Source organism: Vombatus ursinus, unplaced genomic scaffold, assembly GCF_900497805.2.
Source record: "Vombatus ursinus unplaced genomic scaffold, bare-nosed wombat genome assembly UNPS02014818.1, whole genome shotgun sequence".
NCBI lineage: Eukaryota > Metazoa > Chordata > Mammalia > Diprotodontia > Vombatidae > Vombatus > Vombatus ursinus.
This window is the reverse complement of record NW_020954596.1, coordinates 71,148,016-71,166,439: the sequence shown is the minus strand read 5'-3', so window position 1 is coordinate 71,166,439 and position 18,424 is coordinate 71,148,016. Positions and strand designations below refer to the sequence as shown.

The following is an 18,424-nucleotide window of genomic DNA, read 5'->3' as shown; positions in this document are numbered from 1 at the left end:
CCAATCATGTTGATATCTTAGTGTCATGAAGGATAATTCTATTGAATTTGAAGTAGTTGAGAACATGAGTATATCTAGGAGTTTTAGGTCAGATAAATGTATAAAATATTTCATAGAATTCTGTCCTTTAGTACTGGCTCATGTGTTTTAGTTTGAACACAATTCAATTCAACAAATGTTTGTTGAATTTTAAATTCTCAGATACTTGAAGCAAAAGTACTTGGGGGAAGGGAAGGAAACACAAGAGAAGGGAGTCTGGCTTGAGTTATCTTTATAGCTCCATTAATCCTCTATACAATTTCACACATGTAGACATTCTCAGGTTCCTCAAACAGAAGGTGGTATGCCTCTGATCTGGGGATTGTGATAAGGGAAAGAAGGGCAGAGGATTGGTGATTGATAGTTCTAGAACCAGAGTCCAGAGACATAAACATAGTATTGCTAACCTCTCTGACTATGTAAATTTTCCATCCTTTTTCCCCCAAAGGAATATTCATTTGTCTCCACTGCTCAAAATTCTGATATGGTGTACTGTTAATCCTATATAATAATATGTATATATGGCCGTGTGACTCTGTTTTCAGTTGCTTTCTGAGTGATACATATAATGCATATGTTTCCCACAAGCAGATGGATTGATAAATGTTCATATGAGAATCTTAAATGTTATGCTCTGCTTGGCTTTATAAAATTTAAATTCATGGCACCAACTTTAGGCCTTATTTTATTTAAGAAGTGAGAAAATGCAGGAAAAAAGGAAGAATCAAATTGATAGTTCTTCAGGAACACATTTTTCAGCCCCACTTCTTCATCTGTATCCTCCAATATGCATACTTAGTAACAACAGAATGCCATTACATGATTCTTCAACATTAGTCTGAGTCCATTTTTTATCTTGCTGCTTCAGAGTTGAGCTTGAGTATAACACTTACATTGACTTCAAAGGCATTTTTGTACTCACAGGAGTGTTAAGGGTTTGAGAAGGGCACAGCAAGAGAAAAAATAGGCTTTGGTGCACGTTTCTTATTCCAAAAGAATATTTTCTACACTCAGTATTTCATTTGAATGCGTGCTTCCCCATAAAAAAGACACTCAAATATTTTGAATACAGTTTTAAAATTAAATTTTACAAATTACATACCTTATTCTAGTATCTCTAATTGATAGAGGAGGAAAAAAAAATATGATAGTTCAATCAGAAAGTGCGATTCTCCCCTTTCCTGCCTATCCTTTAGAAAGCTGGATAATCAAGTCAAATCATCCTGCAAACTCATATAGCCATTGCCACAAATGCTGTCTTTCTGCTGGAATGCTTGTGTGTGTGTGTTTGTTAGTATCAAGAGGGGTTAAAATAGAAGGCTTTTTTTAAAGTGTGGTGCTGCTTTTCAGAGGTGTTAGTGTTTTACTTATGTGGTTCTTAAAAGGTAGTACTGCATAAATAAAGCTTTGAACAATATGCATCTTTCCTCTCTTATTTTACCTCTACCTTAAATATGCTTCCAAATAGTCACAATTAATTGATATTTTTAGATTTGTAACAGAGAAAGTATATAGTAAGAAAATTAGTCTATGACTTTCATAAGCTTCTTGATATATGTTAATACTAATAAATTATATTTATATAACCCATTAAGTTTCAAGGTGAATTTCTTACAATAACCCTGTTGTAGGGATAGTTCATATTTTAGCATCTGCAGTTTGCAGATGAAAAAACTGACCCTTTGAAGTTGTGACATAATTATAGTCCTTTAAACTTTGCAAAATATCTTCCATATGTTATTTAATTTAATGCTTGCAGAAATATAATGTCAATACTAGTCTCCATATTATAGGTGAGGAAACTGAGGCTCAGAAAAGTTAAGTGACTCATGTATGATAACCCAAATAATAAAAATAATGGTTAAGACTACACAGTAGGGCTCTTGAGTATAAGTATAGTAATCTATTCATGATTTCATGTTACTTTGCACCTTTTACTGAAATGAAATAATGTAAAGTATGGTACAACACTTTATCATACTTTACGTTATTTCATTTCAGTAAAAGTTTCCTCTCTGAGTGTCTGAAAAAAAAGACACAATTCTAATGTCCCCTTTGTGAATTCCTAACTATGTGATCATTTCATTTCTGTCAAAAGTTAGACATCTCTGTTAGGAATTCAGCTATGTATTTAGGTTGCTATGTAATTCAAAATCCATTATTTTCAATATGCTGATTTTTCATCTCAAATTAGTCACAGTAATTTACAGAATAGAATATTCCTCCCCCACCCCACCTCATATCTGCAAAAGCATTGAGCAATTTCCAGTGTTGTGCTGATTTCATTATTGGCATCAGAATTCCAGTATTTCATTAAGATAAGGTGTTCCTTATTGGGACAAAAAAAGTGAATTTATTTCTTATGTAATGATATTTTCATTTCAACTTCAATAGAAAAATTGACGACTTAGATGAGAAGGTAGGGAAGTCAATTTGGAGGCCTTTTGGGGATTTGGGTTGTGAGGTCTGAGACATATTTTTTCATCTGACTGTTTTGATGTTCTTGAGAAGAAGTTTGTTATGCTATCTCTCTAGACATTAAACAGTTGTGTATTTTTTTAAAAAATAACTATTTCCTATTAGAAAAAAATGTTCTGGAATTTTCTATCATTGTTTTCTGTTTCATGATCCCCATATACTTAACAAATTACAATCTATAAATTACAGAATTATGACATTAAAGGAGTATCAAGAGAAGAAATGTTATTACAGATAGTAATGTTTGATCAGTCTCTTAAAACTTGGTGCTTTCTTGACAGAACGAGGGAAGGTTTAAAAATACTGTATGTGATTTGGCATGAGAAGATGGAATATATTTTGAAGTATGTGTGAAATGTTTCTGCCAACTATGTGATTTGACTACAACTAGGACTACAACTAAAAAAAAAAAAAAGGGGGTTTCCATTTGCACTTGGCCTTCACTCCCCAGACTGGTAGGAACTAGTAGCAAAGAGAAATTATATGTTGAGGCCTGAAGAGAAGGATTTAAATGTTCAGTATCTGCACACACTCACACACAGACATACACACACACACACATGCACACATATGCATACACATGTAAGTAAAACCTAAACATTATTGACTATCTTATTCAATAATTTATAATAAAATAAACCTTACTTTTATTCAACAAGAAATATATTTCAAGAAAAAGCATTTATTTCAAAAGAGACATAAAATCCACTAATACTAATGCACCTCTCCCTCTAATGAAGGACTTCAGGTTTCATTACAAATTGACTATTATTTTCTTCCTACTTAAATAAAACACATTATATATTTCTTCAGCCCAGGGAATGGTGGGATGAGGAATGCATAACAATATCATCTTAAAATATGTTTTTCTCACTTTACTTTGCAAACCAGGACCCCCCTCAGCTCCTCGGAATGCCATCTCAAATGTTAACGAAACTAGTGTCTTTCTGGAATGGATTCCTCCTGCTGACACTGGTGGAAGGAAAGATGTGTCATATTATATTGCATGCAAGAAGTGCAACTCCCATGCAGGTGTGTGTGAGGAGTGTGGCGGTCATGTCAGGTACCTCCCCCGTCAAATCGGCCTGAAAAACACCTCTGTCATGATGGTGGATCTCCTCGCTCACACAAACTATACCTTTGAGATTGAGGCAGTGAATGGAGTATCCGACTTGAGCCCAGGAACCCGGCAGTATGTGTCTGTAAATGTAACCACAAATCAAGCAGGTAAGTGGAACTCCCAAATCATGAGGTGCCCCAGGCCCCAATTCTGTTATACTTCTTTGTGCTGCGGTACTCTGCCTTGATTCGGGAAGAGGGCTTTCAAGCACAGGCTAATAGGCTGCTCAGGCCTAAACCATCACATACTTTCTAGTGTTTTCTGTGAGTTCTGCAATCTCATATACTAAATCCCCCAGCACCAACAATCACATGAGATGAGGCAAGGAACTTTGTTTTATTTTGTTTTTCTTTCCCACTTTTAAAATTCTTTCTTTAAAATATTCATGACAGTGTTTTGATTTCAGGCATTTTTTTTCACCCAATGAAATGTGAATGGCAAAAACTGGCAGCTTACTCCATGTTGAAGTAATAGTTTGTCTTTTTTGCTTTTGTTAATTAGGCATTTGCTGGAGAGCTATAAAATGTAGGGGACCTTGTTTTGCACATTAGTTCCACTTTATTTACATTTTAACATTTCCTTTTTGTTGCTGTTGTTTTTTTAATTATAAAATGAGTTGTATGTAAAAATCTTTTCTTTACCGAAACCCTTTCTGGAAATTAAGATGACTGAACTAATACACAAATCTCAAAAAATATACCTCCCCCTTATTTTGTTAAGTAGGAAATGGTATTCGAGTTACTCCTACAACTGTTATGCCTTTACTTTCTTTTTCACTTCTTTTCATAAGTGAAAGGTTTATTTAAGGGCTTCTTTCTTTTAGTAAGAAGAGGTAGATCAGATAATGTGCATTCATTCATCCCAACCTATACAGAGTTACACACAAAATATGTTAAATAGTGTTACCTTTATGTTTGTTTTTGGTTGATTGTTGTCTAAAACAGTTTATTAAGACAGAATTTCAAGGGACTAAAGAATTATGGCCCCCAACTCTCCTCATTCTTAAAGAACTCCCTCATTCCATTTCTAGTATTTAGCCTTTCAATCTCTCATTGGTCTGGAAAAGGATCCCATGACTGTTCATGAAACATAAGAATGTTTGACTGAGCAACACCATGTTTAGTTGGCATAATATTAACCTATGTTTGAGGTTTTAAAATCACTAGGGAAGTTAGTTTGGATATGTCAGGTAAACCATGTCGCTCTCTCTTGAAGAAAAGAAAATCCTGAGTGCTCACTTACTTCTGATTGATGTAATTAAAGCAAGCTTGTAAGAGTAGCAAAGATGATGTCAAATGACAACTGTGAAGGCACCTATTTGATTCCGCACAGCAGCTGTTCTTTGCTTCATAGGATTTACCTTCTCTATTATGCAGCTAGTTTTTTTTTTTTCATTCTAACTGGAAAAAACAATGTATGTGTCTCCAAATTGTATGGTTTAGCTATTTCTTCCCCTTAATTTTATTCTGCAATGGTCAGGTTGTCAACAGGCATAAATAAGGATAGGATGCACAAACACACAAAAAGACAACTCCTTCTATATTCTGAGCTGCCATTGTCATCAAGTACCTGTCCTGATAAGAACACTAGAAAACTAAATAGTCTGTGATTCATTGTTAATTTTATAAAAATTCCAAGTCCAATTTTGAATTCCATTTGAGTTTACCAGTAATAATGTAGAAAATTCACTTTCCACAATGGAAGGGAAAAATATTCTATAAATTCTTCTCCTTCTCTTTCTTTCTCCTCCTCCTTCTCCTTTTTCTTCTTCTCCTCTTTCTTCTTCTCTTTCTCCTTCTTCTTCTTCTGATATATCTACTTTTTGAAAATTTTTTTTTTAAACAACCTGGATGTGGGGAATATTATTTGTTCATTTCAGTAGCAGATTTGATTAATATTTGAGCAGCAGATTTGATTAAATCACATTTGATTTCATTTTCAATGGCATATCCAGATCCCGAAGTTTGTGCTCTTCAACCCCAAGATTTATTTAAGCAAGAAAAGTTAGAATGTTCATCTAGCTGATCAGGATATAGCTATCATTTGGATTTTTTTATTTCTGAACCTATGACTTAATCATTTTAGAAAACTCCAGGTAAGTCAAAACCCAGATAATATAAGCTATGTACCTACCTCACAGGGTTATTGTGAGAATCAAATATTTGTAAATCATTTACCATAGTACTTAGCATGAGTTGGACATATAATAAATGCTTGTTTCCTCCTCTCTTTTCCCCCTCCCCACCAAATAGTTATCTGAAAACATTAAGTGACTTCCCCTGGGGTATTAGCCAGTGAGGAGAAGAGGCAGGTCCTAAAACCAGCCTTGCTTGACTCCAGTTGCATTTCTGTAGCCACTAACTACATTGCTCCTTAGGGGAGCACAGAATCATAGGTATTGGGTTGTAAGGAATCTCAAAGACTATTTAGTCACACTTTTTTTTTGTAGTATGGAAACCCAAAACTAGAAAACTTAAGTGAGTTATACAAGACTCGAAAGTTCATAGATTTGAACCTTGAGCATCTGATATCCAAATTCAGTGGTATTGTCCCACTGTACCATATATGTTTACCACTATTTAATTATAAAAATGTACGATATGGTTTTGTTGGCTTTAGGTTTCAAATTTCTTAGGATAAATATATCAGAAGCTGTAACCGTTTTTTTGTTTTGTTTTATTTTTTTTGTTTTTTTGGTCCAGGGAACAAGCTTCATAAAGCGCTAGGGAAAACTTCACATTATAAGTAGGTCAGGTAGCCTCTGAACCAAACCAATTTTTTAAAAGAAATTCAGTGTGGAGGGAAGTTGGAGTGCAGAAATGGGGAAAGGAGTGAGGGGATCCGAGGATATTACTCCTAGTCTGAGGAAGCCCAGGGAAACAATGAAGCCCTCTTCTAGAGGAGGTTAACTTACATGTTGGACAGCAGTGAATCAAAGAAGTGAGCGACATAGTGTCTTCTTATTGTTACTATAATGTGAGGACTTTAAATGAACTAATTACGGAATATCTATAGAATTCCAGTTACATAATAGTGAAGTATGCTTCCTAGTATGTAAGGAACTGCCTTTCATCATTATTCTCCAAGAAGCAACTCCCCAGGATCCTCCATGTATAGAGATTGTATTCTCTGAACAGAGCAATGGGATCTGGTAATGTACAGGATACTCATTACTAACTAGTATAAGTATTTTCTAAATTTTGGAGCCCCGAGGCAAAACTCTAGTATTCCCACTCTAGTTTGCATGAAAAACCTACTGACAAGAGAGACCTAACACAAAAAACTTTCTCAGAGTTCAGCTATCCCAAATGGCTGCCTAATTCACCTCAAATGAACAACATATGTGTGTGTATACACACATATATATACATATATAAACATGTACACACATACATATGTATATATACATATTACATGTATATATACACATATACACACATATACATATATGTATACAAATACATATATATGGAATATTGCTGTCAAAATTAATTCTGCTCTAATGGCTAATTACTCATCACTATTACAGTGATGAGTATTACTATTACACTATTACACTATTTCTTTATTTTTTTTCTTTTTCATTTCAGAACCAAAGAAAAACAAAAAAAAAGTGCAAGTTGAAAAAAAGTTACCCATACCAGATTTTTTTTGTGTCTATATCATTTTTGGTGGAAATATATGTCGTTGGTTTCAGATATCATTAAGTATTGTTTCCTGGTTGGTGTGGGGGGCATTGTTTCTTTCTCAAGTACTTCGTTTTAATTTGTTAGCTGGCAATAGTATTTGGGCTAGCATTTTCAGGTTAATATGATTTTCCCTCCTGATAGCAAGGCATGTGTGAACAGTATAGGTTCAAAATTAGATTTGAAAGTACAAGAAGAGGAATAGATGGTTCTGTGTGCAAGATGAAAAATATTGCATTAAAGTGGGAGCAGGAATTGATTAGCAAACCCTAGCTGATCAGCCTATAAAATGTAATAATGATTTCCTGCCGAGGGTGAGTGATTAAATGATTAATTTATGGATGTTTATACAGTATTTAAAGCATTTCCCCCTCCATGATATCATTACAGAGTCTGACATCTTACTTTTGTGAAAAACTGACTGAATACAAATGGCAGTTTTTGCATGTGATTTCATATTAATTTGAACTACAAATTGTGAGGGAAAACAAAGTGCTAGAGTTTGTTGTTATTGCTGTTGTTGTTGTTGTTGTTCCCTAAAAATGTAGCCTCCCTGAGAAAAGAGTGAAGGCTCCCTGAAGTCTTTTTGAAGATTTTTTTTTCAGATTAAGACACACAATGATAAATGAACACAGACAAAATAAACAATTATATGAACATAAATAGTATCTGCCTCTAACAAAGGAGAAGAATAATACCTACCCTTAAGATTTAGTTCCAGTCTCTCAATCTATGCTTTTAGAATAAGATGGGGAGATATGGACACAGTTAGGTGGGCAGTAGTTATTTCAGAAGATAAAGTGTGGTGCCTGGAGTCAGGGAGAACAAAGTTCAAACATGGCCTCAGACATATATTAGTTGTGTGAACCTGGTCAAGACATTTAACCTCTGTTTTCTCATCTATAAAATGGGGATAATAACAGCACCTACCTCTCAAGGTTATTGTGAGGATCAAATAAGATAATAATTGCAAAACACTTAGCATAGAACAAAGAACTTAGCATAGAATATGCCTGGAACATAGTAATCACTATATAAATGTTAGTTATTATTAGATGTTATCATTTTGTTATTATTATTATTATTACATAGAATCAGAAGTATTTGAATAATGGAACATCAAGAGGTTGGTCTTTGGAAATTTTGAGTGAAAGCCACAGTGCAATTTCCTCATGGTCCTATACTGTTTAACACTTTCATCATTAATTAGGAGAATGGCATATTTAGCAAATTTTTAGATGACAACAAAGCCGTAAGAAATAGGGAACACAATAAAAGAAAAAGTCAGGTTAGAACATTGGGTTAAATCTTAATCTTGATAAGGATAAATGTATAGTCCTGTATGTTTTAAGAGATCTATTTCATCAGTATAAATTGACAGAGCATGGTTAAATAAGAGCTCACCTAAGAAAAATCTGTGGGTTTTATTAAATTGCAAGCTCAATATGAGTCAACACTATGATATGGAAGTCAAGAAAGTTAATGTGATATTAGGCTGCATTAAGAAAGAGTCATAGAATCCAGAACTAGGGAGGTGATGTTCCAGTTTTAGTAGATTTAAGTCAGGCCACAGATGGAGCTATGTGTTCAGTTCAAAGTAGCACATTTTAGCAAAATAAATGGACCACCTGGAGCATGGATGTATAGAAAAGGGAAATTTGGATGATAAGAGTTCTAGAAGATGTGCAATATGAAGATCATTTGAATTAAATGAGTATATTTTCATGTCTGGACACAAGGAGATGTAGAAGATAGGCCACTTATTTGTATTTAGGAATTGGGGAGAGAGACAGAGAGAAAGAGAGAGAGAGAGAGAGCGAGAGAAAGAGAGAGAATATTAAAGATGTATGTGTATACATGCATGCACTCAAAAACACATTACTCATTCATGAAACTATATAAGAAGCTAGATTCTAGAGTCTACAGATGGCTATACAGTATTTAAAAAAATAAAATGACAACATTATTCATCAGAAGAGAATAGAAATAGGAGTTTCTGTGAAGATGATTCAGGTTTAATGTAAGGAAAAGCTCCCAAAGAATTAGAGGAATGGGATTCATTGAGACATACTTTGTTCTTCCTCACTAGAATTCTTCAAAAAGATGCTAGATGGCCACTTAATGGAGATACTATAAAGGAACTCTTGGTCAGATATAGGAGGAATTAGATACCTTAGCACCTACCAGTCCACAGATTCTGTAATTCTATGATATTTTAAAGAATAATCAAACACAGTATGTGGCATGTTTCATTTAAAATTCCACATTAATATGAGAAAAAAGAATAATATTATATGCCAAAATCTTTTTACTCTTGGATCAGAACCAAGATTTCACCAGTGTAAGGGAGAACCTGCTGAGGAACTTCTTCCAAAGAAGATCATCACCTTCTCTAACATTTATAGCTCTGAAGAGTTGCCTGGGGCACTGAGAAGTACAAGTGCATATGTTCACATGCAAACATATCATTGTATACATGTACACAAATATAAACATGATATTACTTTGATGCAATAACTAAACCAGGATGCTGCATTGGTGGCTACAGCAGTTTTGGGAGCTCTCAAGCCATGGATAGTGGAGGGGTGGGGGTGTCCAACAACAACTGATCCGAAGGAGATTGTAGAGAACTCTTTGCTGGCATGGGGTTCAGTAATCCGTTGCAATACCCATACCACCTTCCAAGTCACAATCCAAGGGCCAAAATGAGTGATAATGTTTATGGTCATAGTGGAGCAGGAGCCCTGATTGTGGTTCTAAGGCCAAGAAGAATGGTTAAGGTCACTCATGGGGGAGTCAGGACTCTGATCTCAATTTCAACAGAGAGGAGAGCACTAGCAATTCTGAATGCAGTAGATCAGACCTGTTATAGTCCCAGAGTCATGAGCAATTATAGTGCTAGGAGCTACAGGTAATAAAGTCTTTTCCTAGATAAGGACCAGAGAACGGGGCAGAAGAGCAGTGACCACACTGCTCCTTAGATCATTCCACCCTGGAAACAATGAAAACCTATAGACCCCCAGAGCTAGCTCTGAAAACAGCAGCATGAAAGGCTTGAAACTTGGAACAATGTCCCGTTGACCTGAAGAAAACTTTCCAACTTTAACATAAAGTTAAAATAAAGAAATAGGCTAGAAAATGAGCAAAAAAACCTGACCATAACAAGTTATTATTATGACAGAACAGCTCAAGATAAAAACCCAGAAGACAGCAGTGCCAAAGCAACTATAAGCAAAGCCACAAGAAAAAAAAATGATTGGGTATAAACCCCATAAGAATTCCTGGAAGAGCTCAAAATGAATTTTTTAAAATCAAATAATAGAGGAAGAAGAAAAAATTAGGAAAAGACATAAGAGTGATGGAAGAAAATACTCCCTGAGAGACCAAGAAATAAAACAAAATCAAAATAATTGGAAAAATATAAGAAAATGTGAAATATCTCACTGGAAAAAATAACTGTCATGGAAAATAGATTAAGGAGAGATCATTTAAGAATGCTTGAACTACCTGAAAGACCTAGAAGAAGGGTGGCATATACAAAGAAAATTAGTTACTGCTCTCACGGAGCTTACATTCTACTGAGTGAAATAACATGTGGTTAAATTGGCATATACATGCATGGTAGATAGAATGTAACCTTAGTGTGAAACACTAGATGTTAAGTGCACCAAAAAAGGCCTTTTTGTGAAAGATGGAATTTTGAGTAAAGTCTTATAGGAAATCAAGATTCTGAGAGGTACAAGGAAGGAGGGAGGACATTATAGGCATAGGTACAAAGAGAGAGGAGAGATGGAATAATTATATGAAGAAAAATGGGAAGATACATATTTCAAGGTTGTTGGGGTTTATGTTTTGTATTTTTTTCTATATAACATCCCTACTTTGTTCATTTCTAGACAGACAGTGAACTACACAGGGACCAGTTCCTGGGTTTCACAGGCTATGTTTCAAAATAAATACCTTTGTATAATATTTCTAACAATGTGAGATTCTAAGAGGGGAAGAGTTGGAACAATAGACCATTCCGACTTTATACATGGCAATACATACAACCCCATGCTGGAAAAAAAAAGTGGGGGGGGACGAGCTAAAGGAGAATCCTTTGAAAGAATCCCTGATCGTATAGGTAACAGAAGATAACTGCTGTAAGTTTCCTGGAGCAAATATGTAAACCTTAATTTTCCAGTGATTATGTCTTTAGTATCAATTTCATAGAATGCAGAGCCATTGCTTTGCATTGAACTTCTTCTCATTTGTGGTTTGAAAAAAATGTGCAATGGCAGAATGGGACAATGAGAGAGAAATGATGTATATTGAAGGGACCACAAAGCACAGGAGGAAAAGAGTGTGAGTCTTGTTGGGAGATGCGATACCACCATATGCATTTAATTTATGTGGGAGAAGTAGAGTAGAAAATAAGTGTTGTTGTGGCAATGATAATTTAGTTATATAAATTATTAGTGGATGTGCATCAATGACTCAATGTTCTAAACCTGGTTTCCTATTGCTTAAGATGCTTGTTTTACATTCAGGTAATATATGTTACTATCCCTTGGAGTCAATGTAGCATAGTGAAAAGAGTATTCTGGGGTAGAAACCCAGAGGATGTGGGTTTGGATCCTGGGTGTACTACTTGCTCATCTTAGGCAAGTCACTTTATCTCACTGTTAAATGGTGGAATTCAACAAAAAGACCTTTAAGACAATACCTTTAGTAGGACTAAGCTTGTAATTGGATAGTTCTTGTTATTGATCCCTCTGTAATCTTCATCATTTAATTTATTTGGGGTGTTTGTTGTTGTTTTTAGTTTTGGTTTGGTTTGGTTTTGGCTGATGCTGACTTTGAAAAATCATTAATTCATGCCAATTAATGTACTCACAGAAAACCCAAATTGCTCAAATGAATCAATCAATTAGTAAAACATGAGTAAACTAGTTCTTAATTAGTTTTAGAAGAATAAAGTGCTCTGAACATTGAATGAAGACAGATGGAGTCACGTAGGAAATATCATATGACTAATTGAAAAAAGAAATCAGACACACCTCCTCTCAGTCTAAGTGTATAACAGGAAGTTCATCAGCAGAACAATCTAGTAGTGATGAAATCTAGCAGTGAAATGCTTCACAGGGAGAATTGTCCTTGTGGAGGAGGTTGGTTTTCTCTCTTCATTCACCCTTTTCTATTGACCAGGTGATGATCATTTGAACTTGAGAGGCTTGGAAGTTATGAAGTTACCATGGGAGTTATTAGAAGTATCCCTGGACCAACAGTGGCTGATAGCATTAGGCAATATCAGGAACTTAAATGCATGGGAAAAACAAGTTAGATTGAGGAAAGGTAGTTTCCAGACTTTACAAGGACACTAACCCTCAGATCCCAGCAGAGAGCTACATCTAAGGCTACAGGGGTGTCCTGAAGGCATTTAGAACTGGTTTGTGAGCTGATTGTTAAATTTTCAGTGTGATCATTTATACGTCAGAAACTGGCAAATGCTACAAATCAGACTTTTATTTATTGATTTGTTGATTATCTGGATGTAAGAAAATGATGGAGAAAATGTTAGATTTCAAAGTATCTTGTGGGTACATTTTCTTTTCTCGGAGCTTGTTATTAAACATTTACCAGCATACCACCTTTTAAGAACAGAGCTTTTGGATAAACTCTTAGGAATCTGAGCCCTGTGAGCTATTGGCTAGATTGTGGGAATCTGAGCAGTGGCTGGATTTTAAAAGTTGTATGTGGGGGGTGGGGGGGAAAGGACTGTGGGAGGGATCTGGGAGTGGCCAACTAGTCTGGGAGGACTCTGAGGTGGTAGAATGCCAGGGACCTGGACCTCTTGGGCAAGGGAGGGTGGAGTCTGGCTGGAATTGGAGGTGGGGGTGGCTTGGGGCCTTAGGGAGGTAAGACAATGGTGGCAAATAATTGGGAGGTTGGGCGTGGCCTCGATGAAGGGCTGTTGAAGGCATTATAGCCTCCAGTGAACTCCAGAGATTTGGCCATGTGGGAAGGTGGAGGGAGAGGGGGTTTCCTTTTTGAGGGGGGCTTCCATCCTCATCAGTCCCAGAGGACTTGTCACAAAAGCCCATCTCTTAATATCAGTATTCTATATGTGATGCTATATGTTTAGGAATCATGGGATACCTCCATTCTGGAAAAAAAAAATCCAAATACACTTATGCAAAGAGCAATGGAAAAAAAAAGAACTTTATGATGACTCACCAAGGAACTTCTAATAACCAGGAGCTGTGAGTCTACCCTCTGGATACACTTGCTTTCTACATTTAAGCCCTGTCTTCCCTGAGAACTTTTGTGTTTGAGGGGAGAGTTAACTATGAATTTGACAGTCTTGAATTCTTATAATAATTGATAATTTTTAGTAAAGGGCTTTTCTAAAAGCTAATTCAATCTGGCTGCTGATCAATAGGGAGTATAGCTATGGGACTTCATAAACAATAATTCTAGAATCCCTAACCCTTTGCATTACCACTATAACCCTGACAGGATATTCATCCACCAGTGGGAGTGGGAGCAAGGAAAGCAGCATCAAATTGTTTAATACATGCAAATAGAAATAGTCTTCTTCAAAGTATGAACCATTCACAATTCAATAATTCATGTACATTTATATGAATTACTTTAAAAGTTTAGTTCAAATGTTGATTATACTCTATAAAGTCTCCATTGATTGAGACATTCCTTACTTCTGAGGTACATTAGAGGGAAACTGTTATCTCCTTAATAATTTATATTAATCATAGATAAGCGCTCTTATAACAATCACCACACATGTCAAGTGCTTTGTGGGTTTAACAATTTTTCACATCATGGTAGAAAAGTTTACATGTTTTTAAATGGTATAGGGGACAAGGACTAGGCCTCTTTTTGCATTGGTACTGGGAACTCCAAGAAGAAGAACCTTCTTCTGACAACATAATTCATTATTTCCCTTCAACTTTGAAATAAGTTGCTAGAAGAAGGTTAAATATTTCCTAGGGTGAAGGACCCCAAGACATGTTGTCAGTATATGTCATAGGTGGAAATTGAACCCGTGGCCAAAATGACAAGTTGCTTTCTTCATACTTTTAGAACTTTCCGTCCTTTCTCTCTCTAGTCTATTGATATTTTCATTACCAGGAAATTAGGATGACTCTTCTTTTACCACCATTCTTAGAAAATCCATTTAGCCCTTCTATTGATAAGAAGGGGTTGGATTCTATGGAAGAGAAGCTAATGGTGTGGGACAAATAATACATATTTACATAGTGCTTATTATGTTCAGGAGAGTATGCTAAGTGCTTTTTACCTTTATTATCTCATTTGATCCTAACAACCCTATGAGGTAGGTGATATTATATTCCTTATTTTAGAGTTGAATAAAATGAAGCAAACAGAGGTTAGGGAATTGCTCAGGGTCCTACAGATAGTTAAATATCTGAAACTGAATTTGAACTCATCCCTTTGACTCCAGGTCTAACACTGTGCCACCAGCTAACTTTAAGTTCCCCAGATAGCACCCAATTTAAGTTCTTTTGAGAGTTTCCCACCTTCCATAAAATCTTCTTTCTTGTGTCTCAATGGCAAAATGACTAGAACTGCCAAACCAGATGACCAGGGGTGCATTACCAGAAACATACCTCATGGAAAACCTAGTGAGCATTGTGCTATAATCCCTAGCTGCTTAGGTGCAGGGCTCTCCTATCTGCCTGATGTCTACCTCTGCTCCTTGCTTAAAGTCCTCTACTAATTGTACCTTCCACCACTAGGATATCCATGAGATAAATTCAGCCAAAATAATCCTTTAATGTTCCATTTGTCCCTCTTTTAGAGGTTTTCCTCACAATGATATACTTCTAGGCTAATAACAATAATATCAACAATAATAAATAATAACTAACATTCATATAGCTCTTTAAAGTTTAGAGAACACTATACATAGTTTATTTCATTTTATCTATGCAACAGCCCTCTGAGGTAAATGCTATTATTATATCCAGTTTACAGTGAAGAAGGTAAGATGAGACAGGTTAAGTTACATGCTCAGAATCACACATCTAATCTAGTAAGTATCTGAGACAGAATCAAATTCAGATATTTCTGACTCCAAGTCTGACACTCTATCTCTCTTGCACCACCTAGTTGCCCTTAGCACAATGATAGATCTGAGTTCATTCAATTCTTTCATATACTCCACTAAAGTGTGTCCCTGCTGAAGTAAACACAGCATGGAAGTGGTGAAATCTCTTTGGTAGGGTACCCAAAGACACTAAACAATTTCATTTGAAAATAGTGACAATTAGTCTTTAAAATATCATCAAGTTTTTCTCTTCCAGCAGCAGAACTGTCCAATCTACAGCAGTGTAAAAACAAAACAAAACAAAACAAAAAAAAACAACCTACTCATCATAAAGGGCATCTGAACCAGATCTATTTTAAAGTTATATTGTTTAGTTTTAAATAGCAGTGCTAGTGAACTTGGAAGGTCAGTATCTGATGCTGATGCCTATCCCTAGAAGGGGTGTCAGCAAATCACCTATACACAGAATATTGGCAGTCGCCATGGCAACATATACAGGAGACTCCTGCTGAACCACAGTATAAGCTTTCACTCCCTGCAGTTGCTGTTGTTGTTTAGATAGAATTTAATTTCAATCAGACTATTTTATGGATGGCAAGGTGGAGTAATCGCCATAATTCTCGTGTTTTTTTTTGAAGGTTCTGTGATCTCTAATACATACATACTTTAAGAGAAAGGAAATGGTTCATTAACTGTTGTCAAACATTTGCCTTTTGCTTCCTTTATGAGAGAAATCATGGATAAATACTTTTAACTTTTTCCATGTCTAAGAGTTCTTGCAGTGTAGTAACTGTATGGCTTCCCTTCAAAACTCCCAAGGGGGCCACTCACACAGCAGGGGGGGACCTTTCACTTTTATACTGCTCTATTAGAATAACATCTTTTCTTTGTTGTCTAATTCCTGTCTTCCCCCCCAAGTCTTCTCCCTCTCATCACTTTACTTTTCTATAAAGACAATGAGATGAGGATTAATTTCCAAATATGAACAGTGAAAGATATGAACATACTTCAGGAAATTCCAGAAGAGGAGAAAGGCTAGTATGCTTGTCAGGGCTATTGGCTACAGCTACTGCTTTCTTGCTCTCGCAGCTCAGCTGGGCTTCCTTTATGCTGTGCTCAGGAGAAATTAAAGTCAATCCTGATTTTTAGCAAAGGCACAGAAGTATCAATATAGTTTTAATCTTTAGTTGTATTTATATCTAGTCTAGTTTACTTATTGACTTTCTTTGTTTTAATTTGTCATTCTCACATACGTAAGGCCATCATAGATTCACTTAAATTCACTTAAGTGAATTGTATACATTTACATTTCTATAAAAAAAGATTGTTTCCCATTCTGCCATCATCCTTGTTGTTTGTTAAATGCCCTTGCTTTGTGGATTGTTTTAATATAAGTATAATCAATTGCATTGTGCTAATGACCCCTGTTTATGGTATTATTGACAAGAAAAGAAAGGAGAAAATTCTCTTCAGGTTGAGTTCTGCTAGTGTTAGTGGCAGATTCATTTTCTATATGACTCCTGGTTTAATTGATGCTCCAAGGGTACATTATTTGAAAACAGTTTGTATTGCATGCTTTGTAGGTTGTTAGTTCTGCAGTAAAACATAATTGTCATGTTTGTCAGAACATGAACTGAACATGGGGAGGTTTGTTAAAGATGTAAAAACATATGCACCGAACAAAATGTGCTTTGAGATTCTGCTTCTTGATCTTCCTTATTACAAATTTTCTTACGTTACTAAGAAAGGAATGGAGAGCTTATTGAATCTTCATGTGTAGAAGGCCTCAGGATATGACCTATATTGCAAATTGCTGCTTAGATATCTATGCCATCAATGATTTGCTTTAGGCTCATGGCGTGAACCAAATGTAAATGAAAGGGTCCATCAATCCAGCAATGCCAGCTTGTCAGCTTTAGTGATCTCTGCCTATCTAAAGTCAATGAATTCATAGGGTGTGTGTCTGTTTTTTAAATGATTTTACCCTGAGTGAAATTGTAAATGCCATTTCAAGATGAAAACATCTCATTATCAGGCAAGAATTAATTCCATAGATTATTTTTCTGTCATCAGCAGCATAGTCATATTACATATTCCATCCTTCATACTTTATTAACCATTTGGAGAATGAGGATATAGAAAGGGAAATGATTGAAGAGGAAAAGTTATTCGTTCTTTTTGAAAAGTACCTTGGCATTAAGTTTGTTCATCTGCCCAATTTTGAAAAGTTGAAACTTAAGCATGTTGAATAAGTATTTTTAAAATTGATCAGAGAGAAAAAAATTGATCATTTCTCAAGACTGTGTCAGGTGGCCCTTCATCATTGCCCAGTCTACTTCTTGTACACCACTGATTGAAATAAGAAATATTCCATTTTTTTTACACTTTGATATCATAAGGCTAAAGGAGAAAATGATTCTGCTCTTACTATGAGATGGGAGCAAATCTCAAATGCCTCTGCAATTTCCTCTAAATGAGTTTGAAGTTAGCCTGGGTTGCCTAATTAACATAAGCTCCTTGAGAGAAGGGCTTGTTCTTCCTTTATATCTGCATCCTCAATGCGTAGCATAGAATCTGGACATAGAAGATACTTAACAAATGTGTGTTGATTGTTTGATAATAAACAATCCTAAATTGAAGGAGAAGCAGAGCCATTGCCTCCAGAAGATAAGGGTTGGAAAGAAACTTAAGACATCTTTGAGTACATCCCATAAAACTACTCTCTCAAGTAGAAGTTATCGTTAATGAGAAAATTTTCTGGTTATCTCTGCAAGCAGTCTCTATTTCAGGGTTGTTTAACCTCGAAGGGTCCATGGATATATTTTAGAAGTTCTGTGAACTTTTATAGGAAAACAAAGTTACATCTTTAGTTTCACTAATTTCTATCTGAAATTTAGCATTTCCTTCAAATATGAATATAGATAATGAACCACTATTCTGAAAAGGGGTCTTTGAGCTTCACCAGAATGCCAGATGGGTACACACATACACACACACACACACACACACACACACACACACACACAC

At 35.6% G+C, this 18,424-nt stretch overlaps 1 protein-coding gene across 1 annotated transcript in view; it reads left to right on the top strand.

Moving 5' to 3' along the window:
• The window catches only part of EPHA5 (EPH receptor A5), a 458,275-nt gene that overhangs the window by 262,102 nt on the left and 177,749 nt on the right, over positions 1 to 18,424 (top strand). The window contains exon 5 of the mRNA XM_027836299.1: positions 3,409 to 3,744. Coding sequence (XP_027692100.1) covers positions 3,409 to 3,744 — 336 coding nt within the window. The remainder of the gene's footprint in view (positions 1 to 3,408; positions 3,745 to 18,424) is intronic.